Genomic DNA, 19,830 nt, shown 5'->3' with positions numbered 1-19,830 from the left:
CTAGCTTCTACCAGCATACCTTCTGGATAGCCACTTCTTCTAAAGTCTCCACATGCCTCATCAATTTGTTGTAAACACTTGACATTGTCAGTGTTTAACCTACTAACTCTTGCCAGTTGCCCCTTACTATACCCCTAAAGCATGCATACTATGCAAGTATCTTCCTGATGAAACTTCCTTCTTAAAAACAGAAGTGTTAATAACATTGTTCTCCTTAGTTAAAGAAATATCCAGAAAATTGACGAATGTCTTAGAATAATCAGCCTTAAAGTGTAGAAAGGAAGTAGTATTATTCAAATATATAATATAGTCTTGTAACTCACTGGATGTTCCTTTCCATAAAAGAAAGCAATCATCTACGAATCTCTGATATAAAACTATATTTTCATTCAAAAAGGTAGTTCCATTACCAACATAAGATTTCTCCCATTCATAGAGAACAATATTTGCATATGTATTTGCTACCGGGGTTCCCCACTTTTTCGTTGTGCTTTGTACTTTTGACTCTGCAGCAGTATATACTTGGTGTTCCTTTGGTGCTTTATACTGCAAGTTGGGTTTTTCAGCCTGTAGCAGCCAAAGATGGAGTCTAGAAGCATCTCTTTGAAAAAGAGATTAATCCTTTGTTACTTGTTACAACAGAGATTCCTGTACTTCAACACAAAACTACCACTATTTCATCTACTAATGCGTTGGACTTTGAACATAAAGTACAAATATTGGAAAGGAAGGTTGGTACCTATAAGCGTTTGCAATGGCAACATTTTAGCTTTGATGCTTATCTGGAAAAGGTTTGAGGGTATTAAAATGCCCTCATATGGAAATACATATCCTGAACTGTTAAAGCAGTGGCAGTGCTTAAATTTGAAGTTAAGCCATGACTATATGGTACTTATGAATAAGTTCTTTAGTGACATTGAGAATGAAATGAAAAAAGAAATTCTCACACTGGAAGATGAACTTTTAACTTTGTCATGTTTTTCATCCATGCAAACTGTTTACCAGTCCATGTTGGATAGGCTAGCCACCATGGATGATCGACTAGAAACTGTGAAAAACGTGACATGGGAGATTACCAATCAGGTAATATTTTCTCATGGCCTAAAGTTGAAAGAACTGTTCCACAAGTGAATAAACCTAACAACTTTAATAGTGAATCTGTACCTACAACAAAGAAGCAGAAAGCATATACTACACCTTTAAATTCCCTAGATGAGTTTCCCCTGTTAACAACTAATGCTTTGAACTTGGAGCCAGAACTGCTATCCACTTCACATACCGATGACATCACTGGCAGCTCTAAGTAGCACTGTGGCTTGTGCAGTTACTGAATCTGCTTCTACATCTACTGCTTCAACAGCTACTAATGAAGGCGGGCCTGGGTTGTCTTTACGATCTTCACAACAAACTTTGAATAATTTCTTTAAACCTTTTCAACTGCAGCAAGCGGAGCGTATCAAAAGAAGCTCAAACAGCTCAAGGTCAAGGGAAGAAGTAAACATAGGAACAATATGGTAGTGCAGGACAATAAGCGGAATAATGAGGGCCCCCCAAAGCAACTGAAATTAGCCAGAAGGCAGTAGCAGGCATAGTAAATCTATCTTCCTTTGTTGTGAATGACCATCATTATTCTCTTTTGAGCAAAGGTATGAATTTTATACCTACAAGTGTGGAAGACATGGTAAAAGTTATAACTGATTTAAAATTGTTTATTAGATCTGTAGCTCTAAAAGTGATGTTTAAAAGTGATACTTATGACTCCACTGCTTGTAAAGGCGTGGTACGTTTGTACCAGTGTATGCTCCAGTTTTACTGGCATTTAATGACTTATGTGAAACTGAAATAAGACATGTATATAGTAATAGAAAAGCTAATTGACGTTACAATCTCTCTTATGATGAATACAAAGCATTGTCTGAATTAAAAAGTGAACCTAATGTGGTAATAAAGCAGGCTGATAAAGGGGCTCCATAGTTCTAATGGATAGGAACAAGTATATAAGCTCAGTATTATCTTTGATTGGGGATGCTACTGCATACAAACTGATACAATATGCTGATGTAAAAAAGTGTATTTGTTATGTTAAAATGTGTATATATGACTTACAGTTGTCAGGTGACATCTCTTTGGATCTTTTCATTTTTTCACTGTTTCTAGTCCTATCATTCCCCAACTATATGGCATTCGAAGTGCATAAATCATGTGAAAATCCCCTATGAGACCTATTGTCTCAGGAAATGGTTGGATAACAGAACCTATCTCTTTGTACTTACAGAGGCAGTTACAACCACTTTTGGGTAAATGTGAAACTGTCCTTAAAGACAGCACTGATTTTCTTATTAAACTTAGAACATGGTATTTAAAAGTTAAGCAATCTAACATGGATTGTCAGAATATATACATGGTTGTGTTAGATATTACTTCATTATTTACTGTCATACCAAATGAATATGGCATCAATTCAATAAGGGAATTTTTAAGTCACTCTTCCACTTTTACTGTTAGGCACACAGAGAACATTTGCATGTTGTTGGATATAGTTTTAAAATAATATCTTTGCATGGCTATGGGAACCCCGTAGCAAATACATATGCAAATATTGTTCTCTATGAATGGGAGAAATCTTATGTTGGTAATGGAACTACCTTTTTGAATGAAAATATAGTTTTATATCAGAGATTCTTAGATGATTGCTTTCTTTTATGGAAAGGAACATCCAGTGAGTTACAAGACTATATTATATATTTGAATAATACTACTTCCTTTCTACACTTTAAGGCTGATTATTCTAAGACATTCGTCAATTTTCTGGATATTTCTTTAACTAAGGAGAACAATGTTATTAACACTTCTGTTTTTAAGAAGGAAGTTTCATCAGGAAGATACTTGCATGCGTCTAGTATGCATGCTATTTTTAGGGGTATAGTAAGGGGGCAACTGGCAAGAGTTAGTAGGTTAAACACTGACAATGTCAAGTGTTTACAACAAATTGATGAAGCATGTGGAGACTTTAGAAGAAGTGGCTATCCAGAAGGTATGCTGGTAGAAGCTAGAGAACATGTAGTATCTAATAGGTATTCTATGTATTCATCTGTATTTTTGAATACAAGTACAGATGTTGTTGTCCCAATGGACAAATTAAATAAAAGGGTTGATGTAAGATTTATTATGTCTTACAACTCTCTTTCATATGCAGTCAGAACTATAATAAGGAAATACTGGAAGGTGCTATTAGCTCAGGAAGATATTAGATTAGTTGTAGGTGAAGTTCCTTTGTTCACATACAGAAATATGAGAACTATTAAGAATGTTCTAGCTTACAAAGATTTTGAATATGTGAATGCTACTTCCCTTAATGGACTAGGTAATGGTACCTTTAGTTGTTATAATTGTAGTTGCTGTAGTGATATATACAAACAGAGAGCTGATTCTTCAGAATGTGGTAGTAGTTTTGTTCATCCTGTCACTAAGAAGATATTTACTTTTTGGTGCCATGCAACTTGTATGACAAGTAACATTGTCTATTTGGCACAACGTGAGGCATGCGCTTGTTTCTATGTCGGCAAGGCGACTAGAAAATCATAGAGCATAAATCAAGTATAAGGAGGTGGAGACTAATGCTCTATCTAAGCATATTTTAAATTGTGGTTCTACACACAGTTTCAAGTTTAGAGTAATAGAATGTGTTGTTAGCTCTATTAGGAGGGACTTGTGTAATCATTTAGATAATAAAGAATATGAGTGGATAGTAAGGCTAGCAGCTAATACATCCCTGGATTAAATTTTGATGTTTCCTTAAAACCTGTTCTAATAAAAATACAACACACTAAGTTAAAGTAATATAGGCAATGTATTTATATATATGTGCATGTAAATATAAGCACACAAAAGTAAGCAAATATATGTATGTATGAATTTTATCTAATTTTACTTGTTTATGTCTTAAAATTATAAGTAATGTAATTATTTTAATGTATTAGTCACATGACCATGGCTGCGGGTCACGTGATATGTTGGGCGTGTATTTAATGTTTGATTTTAATGTACCTGTGTCTATCATTGAGAAAGGGTCTTGTACCTGAAAGCTTTGTGTTTGATAAAGGTGTGTTTTTTACCTCAACTTTTTCGTTGTGCTTAAAACCTCACATTACCAGTGAGTAAATACTCCCTACCGGTTACAGCATACTAAGAGTAGACCGGCTAAACAAGAAAGGAGGCCGTGTAGATGTAATATTTAAACAGCATCCAGATCTTAAAATCATCAGCTCCACAAATAGGCAATGAAGAAATAATATATACCAACCTCAAAATAAACCAAAACAAAACCATCAACATAATTGGATGCTACTTCCCACCTGGCCAAAACATCCCTCTACTAGAAAACCTCCTCAGCTGGTCTACCCACCATATCCGCCAAGAAACTATAATTTTAGGTGATTTCAATATTGACTGGCAGTCCTGTTCTGGCAACAATCCAACCCATCATATAAACCTTCATGGCTTCACCCAACTAGTCCAGTCGCCAACCAGGATAAATAAAAACTCCAGCAAGCACACTACCCTGGATTGGATACTAGTCAGTAAGAGCCCCCAGTCATATATAACAGGCTGCTTATCAGATAGCCTTAGTGATCACTCCCCAACATTCCTACTCAAATAATACCGTCAAATACGTACAAAAACTAAACTTTAACCCACTCACATTCATCTCATCCCTCAAAGAATGTAACTGGCATCCCCTAAAGTACCCCAGTCTTGATGACACAGTTGAATTTTTTAATACTACCTTCCTGAGCATCCTTAATTACCATGCCCCCATAAGACTTTCCAGAAGGAAAGCACAACCCTCCCCATGGCTACAGAAAACCACTAAGTCAGAAATGAAAAACAGGGATAAAGCCTGGGAGCACTGGCACAAAACCAAAACCCCCTCAACTAGACAGAAATTCCTAGAACTACGCAATAGAGTTAAAAAGCTAATAAAACAGGACAAATTCCAATACTACCAGTCTGCCCTAGACTCCTGACAACACAGCCCCAAACAGTTCTGGTCCTCCATAAACTCCATCCTCCACCCAGGTAAAGTCAGTACCCCTCCTCCTAACATCCCTCACTCCTCCAAAAATATTGCTACCTCATTCAGCACACACTTCACACAAACCATACTATCACTAGCTAAACAACACAACCCCCCTCCCCTCCAACCCACACCTTCAACTAGTAATCTCCCCACTGCCTTCTCTTTCTCCTGTACCTACCTCCAGCATAAAAAACTCTTAACTAAACTTAAGCCCACCAAATTAGCAGCAGACAACCTCCCAAGTGAATACCTACAAATCGCAGCTGATGCTCTGGCCTACTCAGTATCCATCTTGATTAACCGATCTCTGTCAGAAAGTTACATTCCCACACTGTGGAAAGTATCACAAATAATTCCCCTCCACAAAGGCGGCCCCTCCACAGAACTAACCAATTACTGCCCCATAGCTATTCTCTCTCCACTCACCAAAATACTAGAGAGATGCATACACTCTCAGGTCTCAGACTACCTCCTTACTAACAACCTCCTTTCCAATACTCAGCATGGCTTCCGAACAAACCATAGCACCACCACTGCCTTACTCTCCTTTACTAACACTATTATTCAGCATAAAAACAATGGCTATCTCTCCTCTGCTACTTTCCTAGACCTATCTAAAGCATTTGACATGGTCTCCCACAAACAATTAATCTCTTTCCTCAATAACCTATCCTTCTCTCAATCAGTCACCAACTGGTTTCAGAGTTACCTGTCTGACTGCTAACAACCCGTTGTATGGCAGAATGACATATCTCCCCAACTACCTGTCTCCATAGGGGTTCCCCAAGGATCCATCCCTGGACCCCTACTCTTCTCTTGTTTTCACCAATAATCTAGCCTCTGCCACCAAACATGGCACACTCATACAATATGCAGATGACTCAACCATCATTTGCTCAGCCCAGTCCCTACCCAAACTGCAAAAAGTCACACAGGAAGCCTTTTCCTCTGTTGAAACTTGGTTATCCGATGCCCAATTAATACTCAACCCAAACAAAACTAAACTACTCATCTTCCAACCCACCAAACATACTCTAAACAACTCTCACTTTAACATCACAGCAAAAGACAACACCACTATATACCCAACTGAACACACCAAATTGCTAGGAGTGGAAATGGACAATAAACTAAAATTTGACATTCACGTATCCAGGACCATAAAAAAAGTCCACAAAAAACTAGGAGCGTTATACAGAAATAAGCAACTTCTCACGAAAGCAGCAAAGATTTCAATAGCAAATTCCCACCTTATCTCCACCCTACTTTATGCCTCTCCAATATATACCAACCTAAGGCAATGCGATCTAAACAAGCTAGAGACCTGCTACAACAAAATCACCAAATTCGCCACAGGGGCATCCTACCATAGTCATCACTGTCACTCACTTGCTGAACTGGGCTGGCTTAAACTCCCTCACCTCCTTCAATGGTATCAACTATCACTCGCCCACAAACTAGTAAACCATCCACTAAATGTTCCATCCCTCCAGAATCTACTCCAACCCTATCACACCACCAGACCACTAAGATCCAGCAACAAAAATCACTTGCAGATCACTAATGCCAATAACTCTGCTCCTGAAGCACTATTCTCTTGTGCCATAGCCAAATTATGGAACTCCCTCCCACCCACAATTACCTCCGTACCATCATGCACCCACTTCAAAACTTTACTAAAAGCGCACCTAAAAACATGCTGGCTATGCCCTTGCAACTCCCACTCTAATATCACCCACCCCATCCAACCACTACCTTTCTTTCCACCCCACTAACTACCTTAATTATAGTAGCTCAGATGCTCATAAGCCTAGTACTTATTATACAGCAGGAACTTCTTATTGTAACATTTGTTAATGTCTGTTATGTACTTCGCAGATAAAGATTCTAGTTGACTACTGATGTACTATGTTCTTCATCTGTAAATATGTTTGTAATTAATTGCTAAGTTAAATTGTTAATCGCTATGTAATCCAATGTAACTACTGTCTGTTTATTTTAACTGTGGAGTTTTTCACCCCGGGCCTCCGCTGAAAATGGACCTACATCCAGTCTGACACTCCCGGTCAACAAATGTAAATAAATAAAAATAAAATAAATAATAAATAAATTGTGCTTGAAAATGGACAGGAATGAACTTTGTTTTATGTGGATGGGGAGTCTGTTACACAGCAGCAGTATATTCTGCAAGATACACCTGTCCCTTCAAACCATTCTGCTGATGTTGCATAAGAGGATTAGATCCCTACACCAAGTATTTCTGATGCCATTTGACTTGTCAATGTGCATTAAATCCATCAGTAATGGGTTGGAGGATGCCTTGTATGCCAGACATAGGTCACCTCTTAGAAGTCTGCAGGATACCAACTATAGTAACAGGGCTTTGAGTTGGTCCATGTAGGACAAGTTGTTTAGTCATTGTAGCCTTTCAATAAGGTATCTGTGGGGGTTCCATTTGTTACATATGTCTGGACAGATACATTCCAAAGGGGGCATTCTATTCAATGACTGGCCTAATGAGGGCTGAGTAAAGGGGGACAATAATATCCCTAGATCTAGACACTATCCTTTTGTTCATATGCTGTGCAATATAGAAGGACTTTCTTACAACAGTAGATGCATGTTGACCAAAAGTTAAGTCACTATGAACATAAGTTCCCAAATCCTGAACAACTGGGCCAACTCTTAGAGGCGTATTGTTAATGTGCTAGTTCCATGAGGTAGATGACTTTCCAAAGGCTACAATAATGCTTTTTTTTTTTTGGCATTTGGCTTGAGTCCATGATTTTGATACCAACTACTTATTTGAGACAAACCATCTTGTAGGACGGCTAAGTCATTTGGAGCACATTCTAATGTTGTTGCTCTGTGTTGAGTGTGGAATAGGAACTATGCTGGCAGATTCCAGTTAATGAAGGTTCTGTGCTCTGGACTTCACACACCAACACTGCCACATTGTGGTTATACAAAGTGCCCACAATACAATACAGTGGTGGTGGTGGTTTGCATTATGTGCTTAGAATATTACAAGCCTTTTCCACACTTGGCAGCAACCAGACCCACAACCCCACCCCCGTTTTGTCTGTGACTGGGATTCCGGATACTGGCTAAGGCTCTTGCTGCCCCTATAGTGCCTTTTTTAAGCAGGGTTCAAGTAACAAATTCACCACCATAACAGGAACAAGCAAGCAAAAACTGAGGGTAATGCTACTCAATGCTAGAAGTCTAAATTTCAAAATGCACTCACTCAAGGCACTCCTTAAAATGGAGAACATCGATATCTGTGCAGTGACTGAGACCTGGTTCAAGGCTCCAGAGAGCACCCCTGCACTACCAGGCTATAACTCATACTACACTTTTCGGCCATGTAACCTGGACCGAAACACCAAAGGTGGGGATGTGTCCATATTCATTAAGGATATCCACACCTCCAGGCTAGTTGCTCAGCATAATGCATCCGAGGTTATCCAAGTGCAACTAACTCTTGGCAAAACTGCAATCCAAATTGTAGTTTGCTACAGATCCCCCAACATGCCCCAGGATTCCCACTCCTCTTTTCTTGATGTACTGGAAAATATTAGGGTTCAACCAAACACTCTAATAATGGGCGACTTCAACTACCCCACCATTAACTGGGAAAACTATTCATGTACCAACTCCTTAGCTCAACGCTTTCTGGAATTCATAAACTCCAATGCCCTAGATCAACTTATCCACACCCACACCAGGGGCAACAATATCCTAGACCTAGTCATTACCAATATGAGTGACAGGTGTTCCACACCTGAAGTCAACTCCTCGTTGGTCCGATCTGACCATAAGCTAATCACCCTTGATATCCACATCCCACCCCCCATTAAAGAAACCACAGTAAAAAATTTCTCCAAAGCCAACTTCATGCTTCTTAAGACAGAAGTAGTGAACTTCATGACATCCATGCAGATGGACAATACAGTTACAACTGCTGAATCCTACACAAATACACTCTATAAGCACTTACATGAGTGCATGGATCGTGCTATCCCAAACAGAACCAAGATGCTATCCCCCAAAAAAGTAACCCAATCTGGTGGTCTCCTGCCATAATCAAACTGTACAACAGAAGGAAGAAACTGTTGCAAAAGAGTAAAATCCCATGAGTGGAGGAGCTCCCTGGTCAGCCTCAGTAAGAAGCTGAGATCCCTTATAAGATCCTCCAAAGCTAGCTACGAAAATAAAATCGCCACTAATTCAGGACAACCACAAAGCATTCTATAGCTATGTAATGAATCTCAATGGCAATACCCAGATCTGCTCTGAGTTACAGCACAAAGGCACGAAAATTACAGGACCAACTGATATTGCCAACATCCTGGCAGATAGGTTCAGTGCTAACTTTACCCCCCCCCCCATCCCCTAAAGGGCCCATATCTATACAGGAAGAATGCAGAGTCCCTGTAATCACAACTACGCAGGTGAAAGCTGCACTCTCTAAAGCCAAAAACACAGCATCCATGGGACCGGACGACATCCCAGGCTGCGTTTTACACGAACTTCAAAATGAACTGGCTCCTCACTTAAGCACCATGTTCAATAATAGCTTTGCATCAGGCTTTCTGCCCACTGAATGGCGCACAGCAACAGTTATCCTACTCCACAAAGGGGGAGCTGCCACTGATCCCAGGAACTATAGACCTATTAGCCTGATGAGCCTGGTGTGCAAGGCCATGGAAAGTATCATCATGGAACTCATAAACAAAGACATTGGTAACATCCAGACTCTGGATCCCACCCAGTTCGGGTTTGTGAAAGGCAGATCATGCCTCCTGAAACTGATTGACTTTTTTGAGGCAGTCACCAAAGCCGTAGATGAGGGTAAGGTGGTTCACACAGCCTATCTTGACCTCGCCAAGGCTTTCAACACCATCCCCCATTCTGGAATTATAGCTAAACTCAATAAACTAGGCATAAATCCCTACATCACAAGATGGGTTGCCAACTGGCTCACTGACAGAACCCACACTGTAAAAGTTGCAGACTCCAAATCTGACCTCAAATCAGTGACAAGTGGAGTACCACAGGGTTCCGTCCTGAGACCGTTCCTGTTTGGTATCTACTTCTCTGAAGTACAGGCTAACACAGGAGGCCTCTGGCTAATGAAGTTCGCAGATGACTGCAAACTAGGAGCCATAGTCAAGTCCCCAAATGATGTGAACATCCTACAGAAGGGCCTCTCTGAGACAGATGCTTGTTGTCAGAGCCATGGCCTCAAGCTCAATGCCAAAAAGTGCAGTGTCATCCCCTTTGGTAAAAACTCTGTACCCATGAACTACCACATAGGCAGCGATCTACTTAACACCGAATGCGTGATAAGAGACCTTGGGACCCAGGTGGACAGTAGTCTCTCCTTTGATAGTCACATCGCCACAGTAGTCAGGAAGTCCTTCTATGTGACACACCTCATCATAAAAGGGTTCTCATCCAGGAAAAAAGAGGTCATCGTTCCCCTCTACTCGACACTCATTAGACCCATTATAGAGTACAACACCCCTTTTGGAATGTACCTCACAAGACATCTGCAGCAGCTGGAAAGGCCACAGAAGTACCTCACAAAGACGATTACTGGACTCAAACAAATGCCCTACACTGACCGTCTCAAACAACTCCAGCTTTACTCCGTAGCATATCGCCTACTGCGAGGTGATCTCTGCCTAATATATAAAGCTGTGTCAAACCCAGAGCTGTTGGACATGCTACACCTAAAGAAATCCCAATCCCTCCGAGCTACACGCTCTAGGGACCTAAACCTTGTCACCACAATAAACAGGACATGCTGGAGGGATAGATTCCTATCCCAGAGACTTCCCATACTCTGGAACAGGCTACCCATCTATGTCAAGCAAAGTTCTTCATTAGCACTCTTCAAGAAAAATCTTGATGAGTGAATGGGAAATAGGAAATACACCCCGGGGATCACTTCTGTTTCTGTGCTCGACAGTGGCACAGGAAAATAACTTTCTTGGGTGGCGTATCCAGGGAACCTTATTGGCTAGGCTTACGTAGGCCCTTGGGCCAATAGCCTAGTACCTACCTATGACTGAAAATTGCTGTTAGTCTAGTTGTGAGCAGAGTGCCACACCCAGCCTAATGATCACATTCCTTTCTAAACCCCCTTCAGTGACTTTATACCACCTCCTACACTGACTGGAGCCCCCCTGCATTCACCCAACAAACCTGATGGTGACTCACCTGTTTACAACACCCCTCCCCATAACTGATAGGATTCTCAAGAATTTCAAGGTAATTGATTCTCACTACCATTTACAGTTTGCCAGTATCGACCATCATGCTATGCCCCTTTCCCCAGGAGAGCTAATCTAGTCAAAGCTATGATAAATTTACTGGATACCTATTCAGTCACCCAGGTATAGTATCAAGGATGATACTGAATCACCCTGCTTAACCTGCAAGGGCAGTCTGCCCTTGGGAAAGTACTGCATGATTAATTTCTCCTTCCATCATATTTTATTCACATGCTTGTAAAAGACTTAGCTCCCATTTTTATTGTATTTGTGGAATTATTATGCTTGAGGAGATGCAGTTTATAAAGAACAAATGGCTCACTAATGGCATGGAAGCCGAAGTATAGCCCTCCCCTCGAGTCTATAAGATAGTGACTATAAAGAGACAGTGCTTCCAGTTTTTTTCTGGTAGCATACTGTGTTTAAGCCAGTGATGATCTTACTTAGAATCTTCTGAGCTCTTTCTAGTTGTTTGATATATCTAATGAGGTACATCTCAAAAGGGGCATTGTATTCAACTGACCTAATTGAAGTAGAACATAAGGGAATAATGATCTCTTTAGAAATGGATGATATTCCCCTGGCAATTACCTGCAGTAAATGGAAGGATTTCCTAATTATTATTGTCACTTCATAATTGAAAGAGAGCATTATCAACCCCTGTTCCAGAATCCTTAACTACATTCTAATTTTGCAGTGGGATAATGTCTATACTGTATCCTGTGGGGAGGAATTGTCTACCAAGTGAAACAATACCACACATTTCTGTATTTAACTTGATCCCATTTTCAGTACATCAGGTATTTACAAGTGTGAGTTCTTGATAAAGGGTTTGATTATCAGAAGGAGCTGTATTTTATAACAACAGAAAAGTAACATACAGTTTGTTTAAATAATTATGGAACATTTTGCATTGCAGCACTTTTCCAACCCCCATCTTTATACCTTTATCATAGGTCTCAACTAGTCTAAAAGCAGCCCTGCTATGAGGTGTACACAAGGTTGCTGTAGCTTATGCAGGGGCTGGGGACAGTGTGGTCATTATTTCTTTAACTTTCTTCATGATCAGACTTGCGATATACATAAAAGGCCAGTACGGGTTGTTTGGAGGCAGCGTATTGCATTTGAATGTTACTTGATCATTATTTTTTCACATTCTGACAAAGACAGCCATGTGTCCTTTGCGGACAGAGATAAGGAAGCAGTGCAATCATATATGACAGCATCAAGATAACGTATACTTTGACATTTTCTTCACTCACTTTTTATCCCAGTCTAACATCAGAGGGGTAGGGGGTGAGGAAGCAGGCTGTTTACAGCTATGACATGAACAATTTCAAACGTATTATTGTGGTCGTTTGTTTTTTCACTTTCATCCTATATGACAGCAACAACTTCAAATGACTGCAGACACTTGTTCTTTCACTTCCGTCCCAGTCTAACTCAAGGAGGATGAATAGAAGTTGACTACAGTTTTGGAGTTAGGTGGGCAGACAGCATTTTCAGACATGATGTATGTATCCTTACAAGCATTTGTCTTCTCAGTTTATTAAAACATTCTGTTTTTGCCAGGTATAAGCATTAAGCTTTGGACACAACTTATTTCTTCCTTGAAAGAAATATGAATGAATTTCTTGTTCAGGCTATCACTGGGTCAAAAGATTGGGGGGGGGGGGGCTCTAAAATGTACCTCAGCATATCAAGTACCCCATAGCTTTTAAAGGCTTAGTGATCCCCAGACCTTGGCTTAATTTACGTATTTCAGTGCAGTCTTGGATAATTACAATGTGTTGAAAGGTTGGGAAAAAGTTGAAGATTAATACAAATGGATGAAAGAAATCATTCAGATGGTGTAGGAAAGTCAAGCAAGAATTATTACCTTAGGCTAAACTTTAATACATAGTAGCATAGAGTCTTCTTATGCCTCTACTGTGTGTATGAAATTTACTTCCGCAAGCATCTGCACACATTTTCTGCAGACTACAAAGTCTGAAACTCGTAGTTTACTTACTATAATCTATCACTTCAATACTCAGTTATTTGCCAGAAAACCACAAATGTTATGAGGAACAGACCAAACATATGAGGTGTAAATCTGGAGAGTTGAGATGTATGCGTTAATATCTCATTGTAATCCTCATTGATTTAGTAGGAAAAGATAATAAGAGTATTCTGCAAAGCCAGGGACACAAAGAGAACACTGAGAATTCTAAGAAGCAGTATACCTCCATTTACTAACATGGGAAATGCTCAACCCACGGCTGCAAGAACCCAACAGCGACATGGAGCGTGGAAAAATGGGGGGCAGCAGTGAAACAACTCCCCCGACGTATTTATACATACAGAAGAAAGCTATACAAATCTAGTTAATGCATGAATTCTTTGCATATCAGAAACTGGCTTTACGTTCAAGACAAAAGGACAGAGGCTCAACCATAGCTCTCAAGTGTACCTCATTACGAGGAACGTACCTCATTTGGGGTCTTAAAAGGTTCATGTTCCTCGAAGTTCCCTCAAAGTTCCACATTGAAAGACTAAGTCACACATTCAGTGTTAGGAATACTTTTAAGTGAAATCCATTATAAATAGAAATGAAAGATCTTCTCTATAAGTAAAACCAGCATATTTTAACCATCCTATGACCTTCCTAGTTAAAGTTGTTAGTAAGCCATTAGTATGTGTTCCACATTTTGCCCATTAGTTCCACATTATGAGGGCTAGTGTTCCTCATTTTGGACATGGAATGTTGAGAGCTATGGGCTCAACAATACCGACATCATCTACTTATTATTTATATAACACCTAAATGAGTACTTCTTCATGTCCCTAACTAAAACTGTTGGCGTACCACAACTTAAAAATAGGCAAACTATTTGATGCGCTTTTATATTGATTCCTATAAGCAACCAACGCTAAAATTAAGCGTTCCACAAAATGCAGCACGTTTCTGTTACACAAGCTGTTTAATTCACGCAGACTAGACTGGGTACGTCATACTGTGGGCAGTACCTTAGTAGAATAACTACTGACTGACTATGGTTCAGGTACGTCATGCACGAAGTGAAGCGCGATAGGAAAAGAAAAAAAAAGGGGCGAGTTTTTATGATCTACGTTACCACAGCAGGAAATGTTAAGAATTAAAATCTAATGACTGCATTCCGGCAGTACGCGTGAGTTTTTTGTTTGATCACTAATTTTGTAATGTTGAAAAGCACAAGGCTTGCTCTTTTTACTCCTGCATTTAAAGCATCTTTGAAAATCATTTGTTTATATCTTGCATGATTGGCTTGTCAGGAATAATCCTCTCAACTGTACAGATTATCGCAGAACGTCCAGATTTTTGCATCATATTTTAGTCCGATTTTCATAAAACTGTGGTTTTCTAGCAAATTAGTGGCAAAGTCATTGAAGACTGAAGTTGGAAAATAATGGCAGACATTTGAATTTCAGGCTTCATACCCACTTCACAAAATTCATGCTAATGTAAACCTGTTATTCTATCAACTTTCTAAATTTGTAAGAACAGTATTTAAAAATCGCCTCTATTTTGAGGCCTTTGTGCCACTTTTATTTATGGCTTTGTCCAGATTTTTTGTTCTAAGAGGTGGAGCGTTATGAAGTCTGTAGTCCAGTATTTCCTCAGCTAGTGGAAAGCCGAACGGTAGACAGAAGGGTTAGCATGCAGAAATAGTGTGAGGTGTCATCAGCAATTAAAGTTGCATGTTTGTTTCCTTTTAGCTATTATTGTATGTTTATAAAGCATTTGTTTTAACAGAAGGTGGAAGAATGACAGTCCCACTTCGTAGTCCGAAACTTCTTCAGGTGACACTAGCAGTGATTAAACCTGATGCTGTAGCCCACCCTTTCATATTACAGGTAGGAAAGTGTTTGCTAAATATGGTAATTTGTATAATCCAGCTATAACGGAGTAGAATAAACTGTGCCGTGAGCTGTATATAAAATACTGGAACTGTAACATTGTACTATGTTGACTAAAATGTTGTGGTCAGTAGTATTTGTATAGTAGGAATGGTGTGTTTGCTCAGAATTTTCTTGCTTGTCTCAATTTTTATAAGGCTGCTATCCTTTTCCATGGACCTCCCATAACTCCTCATTCAGTAATTTTACCTATCTGGAACTCTGTTGCTGTTTCTAATCAAAGACTAGGTCAGAGCATCAAAGATCCAGTGTGATTTCTTTTGGAAAATTAGTTTTTGGTTTGCAATTAAAACAGCTGTTTTGATATAGCATCAGATTTTATTGACTATGGACTGTGGGTATTAATGGGTTTATATTGTATGAAGATAACATTTAGATTATGAAAAAGTATGCACTCTGTCAAAATTGGTGACACCACCAACACCAGTAGACCCATCACCAGTGGAGTACCACAGGGGTCTGTGGTGTGCCCCTTACTGTTTGACATCTATTTCTCAGAAGTAGAAGGCCTTTGGGTCACCAAGTTTGCTGATGATTGCAAAATGGGAGCAATCATTGAGTCATTTCTAATAGCGTTAAATATAGTTGTTGTCTACTAGGAGTTAAATTGTAATTTATCTCTTTATCTTTGAACAGTATTCTCACATAAATTTTTATTTTATTTCTTTTATTTAACATTTGTTTACTGGGAAAGTCTGATTTGGAACGAACCAATTTTCAGCGGAGGCCCAGGAATAAATGCTCCAGATGCATGCATGTCTTTGCAATGTGGGAGGAAACCGGAGCACCCAGAGGAAACCCACAGAAACACAGGGAGGATATGCAAACTCCACACAAAGGCACCCCAGCTGAGAATTGAACAGGAGAACCTCTTGCTGTGAGGCGACAACACAAACTGCTGCACCACTACACTGTCCATGAATTGTGCTTTCCAAGCCTAGTGAGCATCATCATCATCATTAATTGATCTGTATGGTACTCACTGGGGACAATCCTAGGTGAGGTTACAACTGGAATAACTAGTAGGGAAGCAAATCTACCGTGGTGGAAAAGTGCTACAGGGCAATTAAAAGGAAAAATGTTCAAAAAGCTGTGTACCGACTGAATCATCATTGTAAGAACTAAGAACAGGCGATAAAACTAATAAAAAATAAAAACGAGTGTAGAAGCAGCCAGAACAATTTATTTGACAAATATATTAAAGCGCTTTTTCGTCAGCATTAATAGCTGACTTCCTCAGAAATGACAATAAATAAACTAGGTACCAATTATTACGTAAGATGCTGAACAACCTTCCCAATCAATTTAAAGAAACAAACTCAATTCGTTAGCATATCGTTAAAAATATGTAGTACCTATCAATAACACATAAAAACTTATTAAACAGTTAAATTTCTAAAAAGCATCAACATTATTAAAATATTAGTCAAACATGAATATGTAACATATAATACCCGTAAAATTATTTGTAGGTGTGTATTTATAACAAATAGCCAGTGGGTGACTAATAAGTGAGTCAACAACATAAGGTCAAAATAGACTCCACTAAAACACTATTGTAATCAAAGAAAGTGTTAAATGTAGTCAATAAAAGAATGAAGAACATGTTACCAGAGCTAAAGGCTAAAATTCATCTCTTAAGACTGTTCAATTTTAACAGATTTGAAATTGAACAAGAGTCATTAATTCCTGGGTAACTGTACGCATTTAACCTGACTTGCCAAATTAACTCAGCTTCTTCCAGCTTGAAAGATCTAGGCCCCCCCCCTACTATCACAACTGACCTGATCAATGACTAAAACTTTAAATGTATGATTATTAAAAACAGAAACATGTTTAGCTAGAGTATTATCAAGTTTGGACTTTTTCATAGCATATAGATGCTCATATATCCTATCGTTTTTATTTTGAATCATCATTGTACCGTACTCATGGTCCAGATCTGAAACAAGGATGAACTGGAAGCAGCACTCATAAGCAATGAAAATATTTCTGAAGCAAGTGCTGGGAGTAGCCAACACTCTAGTGAAGTGGTTTCTGACCACAGCATTTTCTTAAAAGTAGCAAGCTGACCAATGTGTGGCAAAGGATGATGCAACAGGCAGTCCAATGATAAGGAGTATACTTGATGTCTGTTAACACTTCCTTGCCATCAGCAAAACAGATCAACTGCTGTGCTGCCTTTCTAAATTCATGCATCTGCTTCAGGTAAACACTTTGCTGCTGTGCACATTAAGGTTGTGAAGTGTCTGTCTGTCTCTTGCCTGGTTTCAGCGAAGATGAAAACAAAATCTGAGATGCAAATGGAGTGGTACAGGGACAATTAAAATACCACTTTATGAAGGAATTATGGAGTTTGATCCAAAGAATCACTCAACCCTTTGTAATGGACCAGATGTTTTTGTACCCATAATAGCAAACAGCTCAGCAATCCTGTGAACATGTAGTGAAAGTTAGAAAAATTAATTAAATAAATAAATAAATAAATAAGCCTTTTCCAAAATATGAGCCTCAAGTTCCACCAAGCCCTTTTCAAAATATCAGCTTCAATTTCCACCGAGGGGACAGGTTTGTCTAAGCATAGCTGGCATTAGGCATAGGCCAACTAGGCAGCTGCCTAGGGCACCGCTCTAGCAGGGGCGCTTTTTCGGTGTTTATTTGTAGTTAGACCAGAATGGGGGCACTGGGTGGTGTGGTGGGGGGGTGCCGTGGAACCCTTTTGCCCAGGGTACCAGTTGACCTAAGGCCACTCCTGTGTCTAAGGCAGGAAGAGGAACAGAAACCCTAAAGAAATTACTTAATCAGCTGATGCTGTGCCAGATGCCTGCACTGCACAAAGCTACAGTAGGAGAAACAGCTGACATACACCCTTTGACCATGAAATAAAGGAGGCCCAAATCATACAGGCTCCTTAGACAAGTCAGATTTACATGGAAGCAAACTGAGCAGGGATGTTATAGTGCTCTGCCCCAAGACAGAACTTCTTACATGTGGAAAAGTACATTTGCCAAGATTAATACCTGGTGGTAATTTCACTCGATGAAGACACTGTAACCATGAGGTAGCCTGAAAGGATCATATAATTTACTGCAGCAACCATACTAAGAGGCTGAGGCAGCTCTTGTCCCTTCTCTGGGTAGGGGGGTGAAACCTTGGCAGGAACCAAAAGTATTGACCTGAGCCCTAGTAACCATAATTTTGGTTATTAGCAATCTGTGAGTGATGAGGCTAGTTTTGGTCATTTTTGTTGAACTTTCTGATGTAAAGAATCACAGAGAATACAGGAGTGGCATGTGAAAAATCTGAGTTGTCACTGGATTGAAAAGATGTCTACCAAAAACTCCTTTTTGCCCTACTCTGATAAGTAGTAGTGAAGAGGAGCAAACAGGTTGATATCCAGAATGCTCCACTTCTGACTGTTTCATACAAGACAAGTCACATATCGGCAGCTCATTGAGACTGTCAGCTCACACATTTCTCCTGGAATGTGATCAGCTGAAACAGTGATGCCACTGTTAATGGCAACTGCCAAACTGAAATTACCTTCCAGCACAAGTATGATCTTGTGTGTCCTTGTTTGTTTAGTTGACACCCAATGAGCTGGTTGCTGATCCAAATTAGAAGAGTTCCTGGAAATGGCTTCCCCATTGAGGCCTGTAGGACCAGAAGGCCACTTATAACTTCATCTAGTTCAAAGAAAGGATACTATCCAGCAACACCTCCACTGAATCATGAAGATGATTACGTGAGCTTTTCACTCCACCAGTTAGCATCTATTTTCAATACTCTTATCCCTCATTCCCACCCCATAGGTAAAACATAGTGCTCCCATTACACCAAACCAATAAATATAATATATTTACTAACTAAATTTGAGGAGACAATTGTTCTTCCCTCCTATCTATCCTCCGTCCATCCCTTAGTGTGCCATATACACGGAGTCAAGCCACTCCTCTTACCAGAGTAACCAATCAAAAGCTATAATGCAGCATTATGTCTTCACTGCACTGTAGCACATAACTGCCAGTTTTCAATTCTCTGACGTGTGAAGCACTACATTATCTAATTACATTTCAAATCCACTTATTGGGCGTATCCAGCACCACTCCACTTCATAACTAAAATAAAAAATAAAAATAGAGTTGGCTACTCCCAAAACTTGCTTCAGAAATATTTCCATTGCTTATAAGTGCTGCTTCCACTTCATCCTTGTTTCACATCTGGTCCATGAGTACAGGGGTTCCTATCAGCATCTCAAACGTTGACAATATTGTTGACGAGAGAATGCCGAAAGTGCAGAACATCGAACGGGTAAATGAAAATCTCCACAAGGGGAGGGTGTGTGGGGTGCAGGGGGGCTTGCCCCCCTGCCTAGACCCTTTAGGTTTTTTTTTTTTTTTTATATCGGCATTCGAAAATGTAATAGTTTGATCATTTCAGTTCGATATTTTGTGATTTGAACTATTACATCTTCGAAATGCTGATATAGATCTGAGTACAGTACAATGACGATTCAGTCGGTACATAGCT

General features: G+C 39.6%; 1 protein-coding gene across 5 annotated transcripts in view; it reads left to right on the top strand.

The window, feature by feature from the left end:
- Positions 1–1,551: 1,551 nt before the first annotated feature.
- Positions 1,552–19,830, top strand: part of NME6 (NME/NM23 nucleoside diphosphate kinase 6) — a 149,135-nt gene continuing 130,856 nt past the window's right edge. For 3 of the 5 annotated variants that reach the window (XM_044059424.1, XM_044059420.1, XM_044059419.1), the window contains exon 1: positions 15,133–15,237. Coding sequence is in view for 2 of the 5 variants with exons in the window: in XM_044059423.1 (XP_043915358.1) it covers positions 15,148–15,237 (90 nt within the window). In the remaining 3 variants the exon portion in view is untranslated. Of the gene's footprint in view, positions 1,647–14,428; positions 14,532–15,132; positions 15,238–19,830 lie in introns of those variants that run through there. The other 2 variants (XM_044059423.1, XM_044059422.1) reach the window with 2 other exon arrangements.

The sequence above is a fragment of the Protopterus annectens genome, chromosome 17.part0 (assembly GCF_019279795.1).
Source record: "Protopterus annectens isolate FY-2018-M chromosome 17.part0, PAN1.0, whole genome shotgun sequence".
Lineage (NCBI taxonomy): Eukaryota > Metazoa > Chordata > Ceratodontiformes > Protopteridae > Protopterus > Protopterus annectens.
This window is presented reverse-complemented; position numbering and strand designations above follow the sequence as displayed.